Source organism: Pan paniscus, chromosome 10, assembly GCF_029289425.2.
Source record: "Pan paniscus chromosome 10, NHGRI_mPanPan1-v2.0_pri, whole genome shotgun sequence".
NCBI lineage: Eukaryota > Metazoa > Chordata > Mammalia > Primates > Hominidae > Pan > Pan paniscus.
The window spans coordinates 102,932,652-102,940,723 of NC_073259.2; the positions used below are offsets into that span (position 1 = coordinate 102,932,652).

At 46.9% G+C, this 8,072-nt stretch overlaps 1 protein-coding gene across 2 annotated transcripts in view; it reads right to left on the bottom strand.

Annotated features, from left to right (window-relative positions):
• The window catches only part of TMCC3 (transmembrane and coiled-coil domain family 3), a 308,739-nt gene extending 301,292 nt beyond the window's left edge, over nt 1–7,447 (bottom strand). For both annotated transcript variants that reach the window (XM_055095995.2, XM_063593189.1), the window contains exon 1: nt 7,332–7,447. In XM_055095995.2, the coding sequence (XP_054951970.1) occupies nt 7,332–7,340 (9 nt within the window). In that variant the 5' untranslated portion in view covers nt 7,341–7,447. The remainder of the gene's footprint in view (nt 1–7,331) is intronic.
• Nucleotides 7,448–8,072: the final 625 nt, after the last annotated feature.

Below are 8,072 nucleotides of genomic sequence, written 5' to 3' on the forward strand. Positions count from 1 at the left end.
AAACTTTATATAGCACTTAAAATGTGCCAGGCACTACACCAGGCACTTTACAAATAGTATTTGATTCTTGAGGCACGTTGTAAAAATGGTGGCAATGATTCCCTTCACTGTATCCCTGCATCCCTGACCTTGGAGAGTCTCCTCTTACACAGATTCTGAGCTTGACTCTTGCTTTGGTCAGTGGAACAGCAGCAAATGTGACACAAGCAGAGGCTTGAAAAGTGCTTGAGCTCCGCCCTCCTGGGCTACTCTGTGGAACCCTGAGACCACCATGTGAAGCAGCTAGGCTACTGGAGCATGAGAGATTGCATGCTGTCCCAAATGAGTCCCCGATGACCAACACAGCTGTCAAGCACCAGATATGTGAGTGAGGTCATCCTAGACTGCCCACCCTCCAGCAGACCCACAAGCTGACCACAGAAGCAGAACCAGAAGAGCCACTCAACCAACCCACAGATTTGTGAGCCAAGTAAAACGGTTATTTTTTTAAGCCATGATGATTGGGGGTGATTTGTTGTACAACATAAACTGAGAGAATCCTCATAACAATCCTATTAGGTAGCTACCATTATTATCCCTATTTTGCAAATAAAGCAACTGAGGCAAAGAGGGGTTAAGTGACTTGCACGACATATAAATGGCAGAGCCAAGACTCAACTCCAAGCAATCTGTCTACAGGTCTGTGCTCCTAACTCCTACACTATGTTGCTTTACCTACTAAAAATACAAGTATTCACATCACTTGACCCAGAAATTCCACTGCTATTTATCATACAAATATGCTTGCACATATGCAAAATCATGAATATATAAGATTATTCACTGCATCATTGTTGATAATAGCAAAATACCAGAAAAAAAAATTCTAGTGCAGGCATACCTCTTTTTAGTGTACTTCCCTTTATTGAACTTCACAGATATTGTCTCTTTTACTAATTGAAAGCTTGTGGCAACCCTGTGTCCAGCAAGTCTATCTGCACCATTTTCCAACGCTCATTTCATGTCTTTGGGACAATTTTGGTAATTCTCCCAATATTTCAAACTTTTTTATTATTACTGTATCTGTTATGGTGATTTGTGACCACTGGTCTTTAATGATACTATTGTAATTGTTTCGGGGCACCATGAACCATACTCACATGCAATGGTAAACTTAACTATATAAATGTTGTGCATATCCTGACAGCTCTATCCACCAACACTTCTTCTCTCTCTCTTTCCTTGGGCCTCTCTATTCGGAGACACAACAATATGGAAATTAGGCCAATTAATAACCTTACGATGGCCTCTAAGTATTAAAGTAAATGGAAGAGTTGTCCACCTCTCACTTTAAATCAAAAGCTAGCAATGATTAAACTTAGTGAGGAAGGCATATTGAAAGCTGAGATAGGCCAAAAGCCAGGCCTGTTGCAGTGAATGGTCAGCCAAGTAGTAAACGCAAAGGAAAAGTTCTTGAAGGAAATTAAAAGTGCTACTCCAGTGAACACATGAATAATAAGAAAGCAAAACAGCCTTATTGCTGAAGGGGAGAAAGTTTTAGCAGTCTAGATAGAAGATCAAACCAGCCATAATTCCCTTAAGCCAAAACCTAATCCAGGGCAAGGTGCTAACTCTCTTTAATTCTATGAAGGCTGAAAGAAGAGAGGAAGCTGCAGGAGAAAAGTTTGAAGCTGGCATAAGTTGGTTCATGAGATTTAAGGAACGAAGCCATCTCTGTAACATAAAAGTGCAGGGTGAAGCAACAAGTGCTGATAGAGAAGCTGTAGCAAGTTATCCGGAAGATGTAGCTAAGATCAATCATGAAGGTGACTACACTGAATAACAGATTTTCAGTGCAGACCAAACAGCCTTATATTGGAAGATGTCAACCAGGACTTACATAGCTAGAGATGACAAGTCAGTGCCTGGCTTCATGGCTTCAAAAGACAGGCTGACTCTCCTGTTAGGGACTAATGTAGCTGGTGACATTAAGTTGAAGCCAATGCTCCTTTACCATTCTGAAAATCCTTGGGCTCTTAAGAATTATGCCAAATTGACTTTGCCTGTGTTCTATAAATGGAGCCACAAAGCCTGGATGATAGCACGTCTGTTTACAACATGGCTTACTGAATATTTTAAGCCCACGTTGAGACCTACTGCTCAGAAAAAAAATAAAAAGATTCCTTTCAAATATTAATGCACATTGACAATGCACTTAGTCACCCAATATCTCTGATGGAAATATCCAAGGAGATTGATGTTGTTTTTGTGCCTGCTAATACAACATCCATTCTTCAGGCCACAGGTCAAGAAGCAATTTCAACTTTCAAGTCTTATTACTTAAGAATACATTTTGTAATGTTTTAGCTGCCATAGTGAGCCCCCGATGGCAAAATAAATTGAAAACCTTCTGGAATGGATTCATCATTTTTACATGCCATTAACAACATTCTTAATATGAACATTTACAATATCAACATTAACAGGAGTCTGGAAGATGAGTCCAACTCTTATGAATGACTTTGAGAGGTTCAAGACTTCAGTGGAGGAAGGAACTGCACTGGAAACAGCAAGAGAACCAGAATTAGAAGTGGAGCCTGAAGGTGCGACTGAATTGCTGCGATCTCATAAAATTTGAATGGATGAGGTTTCTTATGAATGAGCAAAGAAGTGGTTCTTGAGATGAAACTACTCCTGGTGAAGATGCTGTGACATTGTTGAAATAACAACAAAGAATCAGAATTTTACATAACTTTAGTTGATAACAGGCAGGATTTGAGAGGATTGACTCCAATTTTGAAAGAAGTTCTACTATAGGGAAAATGCTATCAAACAACATCACATGCTACAGAGAAATCTTTCATGAAAGGAAGAGTCAATCACTGCAGCAAACTTCACTGTTGTTTTAAGAAATTGCCACAGCCACCCCAACCTTCAGCAACTACCCCGCTCTAGTCAGTCAGTAGCCTTCAACACTGAGGCAAGACCCTCCACCAGCAAAAAGATTATGACTCACTGAAAGCTCAGACAATTGTTGGCATTTTTTAGCAATAAAGTATTTTTATTTAAAATATATACAGTGTGCCGCAAGGCGCGGTGGCTCACGCCTGTAATCCCAGCACTTTGGGAGGCCGAGGCGGGCAGATCGCCTGAGGTTAGGAGTTCGAGACCAGCCTGACCGAGGTAGAGAAACCCCATCTCTACTGAAAATACAAAATTAGCCAGGTGTGGTGGTGCATGCCTGTAATCCTAGCTACTCAGGAGGGTGAGGCAGGAGAATTGCTTGAACCCAGGAGGCGGAGATTGCAGTGAGCCGAGATCGCGCCATTGCACTCCAGCCTGGGCAATAAGAGTGAAAATCCACCTCAAAATAAAATAAAATAAAATATATACAGTGTGCTTTTTTAAACAATGCAATTGCATACTAATAGACTACAGTGTAGTATGAACATAACTTTTATATGCACTATGAAACTAAAAAATTGTTTGATTCACTTTATTTAGATATTCACTTTATTGGGATGGTCTGGAATCAAACCTGCAACATCTTCGAGTTATGCCTGTATATTCACATTTACAGCTATAAAGAGAACTTGGGGCTGGGCGCAGTGGCACCACACCTGTAATCCTAGCACTTGGAGAGGCCGATATGGGAGGATTCCTTGAGCTAAGGAGAGTTCAAGACCAATCTGGGCAACAGAGTGAGACCCCTATCTCTACAAATAAAAAAAATTAGCCGGGTGTGATGGCACGTGCCTGTAGTACCAGCTACTCCACAGGCAGAGGTGGAAGGATCACTTGAGCACAGAAAGTTGGGGCTGCAGTGAGGTAGGATTGCGCCACTGCACTTCAGCCTGGGAAACAGAGCAAGACTCTGTCTCAAAAAAAAAAAAAAAAAAAAAAAAATATATATATATATATATAAAGAGAACTTCATAAATCTATAAATACCAATCTTGTATGAGAGAAAAATGCGTGGTGAAGAAGAGTATACTTATATGCTACCATTTGTGCTTTTAAAAATGAAAAGCATGAATATATAACTGCTTATATATGCATAGATTATTTCTAGAGGGACAGAAGAGATGAGTTAACAGCAATTGCTTCTAGGAAAGGGAACTAGCTGTCTGGGCAACAGAATAGGAAGGCTTATTTTCATTGTAAGCTTTTGATAGCTTTTAAATTTTATACTATGTAAATGTATCACCTATTAATTTTTAACTTAAAAGGTTGTTATGAAAATGAAGGAAGCCAGTAGATGTGTGGCACAAAGAAAATAATCAATAAATAGTAGCTACCAGCCTGGACAACATAGTGAGATCTCGTCTCTACAGAAAATTAAAAAATGAGGCAGGAGGATCGCTTAAGCCCAGGAAGTAGAGGCTGCAGTGAGCCGTGATGGTGCCACCGTCCTGCCACCTGGGTGACAGAGCAAAACTCTGCCTCAAAAAAAAAAAAAAAAAAAAAAAGTAGCTACCATTATAATTATTCTCCCACAACTGCTTTCTAACTTTTTCTAACACAAATAATTTTTTAAAGCAACCAATCCTCTGTAACTCCTGGCTTGCATGGAAAGAGTTCATTTTGGATTCAAAAATAATGAAGGAAATAGGAAGGAGCCATGTGAAGACGTGAAAGAAGACCCAACCATGGGGTTCTCTGGTGTTCAAAGCCCTGGACAGCACGGTGTGCACAACATTAGCCTTTTGTCACTGTCCATTTGGGCTGCTACAATCAAATCCCATAGACTGGGTGACTTATAAACAACAAAAATGCATTTCTCACAGTTCAGGAGGCTGGAAAGTCCAAGATCACGGCCCCAGCAGATTCAGCGTCTGGTGAGGGCCCAAGTTCTGGTTCAGAGATAGTGTCTTCTCACATCATGGAAGGGACAAGGAAGCTCTCTGAGGCCTCCTTTATAAGGTTCTGCCCTTGTAACCTGATCACCTCCCAAAGACCCACCTCTTAATACCATCACCTTGAGGGTTAGGATTTCAACATATGAACTGCGGGGACAACAAACATTCAGACCACAGCTTCTCTCTTCAGAGCAACCCAAATACTGGGCATCTTCTGTGCTCCTACTCTGTACATTCCCTACACACCTTCTCTTTCATTCAAGGACACCAAAGGAAAGTAATTACTTTTGATTCTAATAGTGTGTCTGCACACTCTCTCTCTGCAGTTACTGATCTGCCACAGTTGAAGGGCTGCCACATGCATCTGCCAAACTGCCAAATTATATGCTTCTCCAGAACCAGACAGGGTCTGGGGCAGAAACAAAAAGTTTGTAGGCAACAGAGTGTAATGTCAAGAGCCAGGGCTTTGGAGTCCAGCAAACCTGGGCACAAATCCTGCTCTATTTTCTTCATAGCAGTCATCACTATCTGAAACTACATTATTTGTACATTTGTTTACTACTTTATTATCTGATTTCTCAGTTTGAATGCGGCCTCCAAGAGAACAAGGCTTTTGTATGTCATGTTCCTCACAGTATTCCTAGCGCTCTGAACAGCGCCTGCACATAGTAGGTGCTTAATACACGTCTTATGGAGGTGGGGGCTGAGTATTTAAAATGCAGATTGCCGAGCTCCAGTTTCAGAGATTCTAACTCATTAGGTTTGAAACAAAGCCTAGGAATCTGCATTTGCAGCAAGCATCCATCTCTTTCATCCTAAGGCAGGTAGTAGGCAGATCACATGTTAAGATACTCTGGTCAATGCCCTCCATCTCCAAATCGTGATTCTCCCTCTAACACGCATTTCTACGGATCCCATCCAGGCTCTTTTCTTTAATTACCCTGAGGCACTGAGGGTAAAAGGAGGTTGCTGACCCCTGAATTTGGAGTTCAAACAAGTAACCTCACCACGGCCAGTTTCCATTTCTGCTGCATGCCAAACTAGCTGGCCAGCCTGGCTGGAATCCTGTTCTCCCCAGAAACACCTGAGCAGGTCTGGACTAGCTCCAAAAGTATAAGCCAGGTAAATTTCCGTGTCAGCTCATTGAGAGACTTTCCAGGAGCAGCTGGGGCCAATTCACATTTGCTCTATACTCCCTCCAAAGACACCCCCTTCAACACACACACACACACAGAACACTTAATTCTGGTACCACCAGCAAAAAGAGGCCCGAGTTCCCTTGGGAGCAGCCCAGCCGCTGAGAGGCGGAAATCTCTGAAAGGGCCACTCAGATGACCAAAGCAATAGGCGCCTACGTACCTTACAACAAGCCAACCTCAAGTTCCAACCTAGAGAAATGCATGGACTCTGGTGGGAGAGTCTTATTCCGTTTTTGTTTTCTTCTTTTTTTTTTTTGTTTTGTTTTGGTTTGGTTTTCTTCCATTTCTTCTCAGCCTTGTCTCTTCAGAAAATACCCCTCCACCCCTTCCTTGGCGCGTAAACTGTCTTCAGGGTGGCCTTAGGAGTTCTGGGACAATGTGGAGGGTACCCAATAGGATTTCCTTAAGTTTCCTCTACTGCTTTTCCACACATATTAATGCTGAGATCCTGTATTTGATTAAAGCACCTTCCATTTCCAAAGTTAAAATACAAACGGGTCTGGTAACTTACAAAGTCGCCAGCATCTTCGTGTCAATTAACTTCCCCAGACAAGTAAGAACGAGCTGCACTAGGGCCTGCGCTCTCTCCGGGGCTAACAACAAGCAGCACCAGTCCCCCAAGCTGTCCCTGGAGGTGGAAGAGCCACTGCAGCTGAGCCTGTTTATTTTTCGTTTTTCCACAGGCAGCCTTGGCTGGAGGGTGGGGGTGAGCGCGGGCTCCCTGGCACCTGCCGGTAAAGCAGCAGCCGCAGCCCCCGAGGGCGCCCCAGGCCAGGAGCTGCGCGCCGTCGGCGGGCCGTGCCTGGAGGAGACTCGCGCCTTCCAAATGCCGGAGTGCAGGCATCCTTCCTCTCCCCAACCCCAGCCCCGGCCTCGACCTGTCGCCCACCTGGCCCGGACCTGGGGCTGGCTCCGTCTCTGGGGTGTGCGCCAAGGGAGCCCCACCGACGCCCAGCAGAGCTGCCCGGGCTCCCAAAGAAGGACCGGGGCTTTGGGCAGAATTCTGGCAGCCAGGCGGGCGTCAGGGGAGCCGGAGAAGGGGCTCGCCAGCAGGCGTGGGGCGGAGTGCCGGGCGCAGCCCACCTCGCAAGCGCGGGCCCAGGGCTCCGACGTGCCAGCGCAGCCCCGAAGAGTGCGGGCCCGGGGTCCCCGCGGCGCCCCTTCCCCTCCTCAGTCCCCCGGGGGCGACCTCGCTCCCCGCCGAGGTCCGTCCCCGCCGCACCCTCACTATTCCCGCTGGGAGGACCCCGGCGCACGCCCCCGCCCCCGCACCCCGGGGCGACGGCGCACTCACCCTCCGCATGGTGTCTGGGCCGTCCGGGCGGGGCTCGGCGACTTGGGCGCGAGAAGGGCTGGGCGGGCGGCGACGCTCGGCCGGCCGGGAGCTCCGCGCTGCCCCCTCCTGCACACGCCTGCGCCGCGGCCGCCAAGCCGGCGGGGGCGGGGCGGGGTAGCGCTGGCCGCGGGGTCCCCGGGGCTCTCCCGGGCTGCGGCGGAGGCGCGGAGCCGGCCAAGGGCGCACTGAGCTCGCGGAGCTCCGGGGCCCCAGGGCCTTTCTGCCGCCGTCGCAGCGTCCCCGCCTCCTCGGGCCGCTTCGTCCCTCTCCTCTTCCTCGAGTTCTGGCCCCACCAGGAGCGGAGCGAGTCTCCGATGCCTGCCCCGCGGCCCCCAGAACTGAGCTGGAGAAGCTTTGGGGTGAAAGCTGGGCCCACCCTACAGGGACCCCAAGTTTGCGGAGCAAGAGTGGATTGGCGGAGAGCGCAGATGGCAATTCTCACCCGCCTTAAAAGTACCACCTTAAAATTCTCCCCATGGGATGGGAAGGTGGCCCGCTAATGTCCGTTCCTACTCTTCGTTTTCTTTTTAATTTTTCAGACAGGGTCTCGCTCTGTCCCCCAGGCTGAGCGCAGGGGCGCGATTTCGGCTCACTGCAGCCTTGGGATTCTCCCAGGCTCAAGCGATCCTCCCGTCTCAGCCTCCCCAGTAGCTGGGACCACAGGCGAGTGCTCCACTACGCCCGGCTAATTTTTGTATT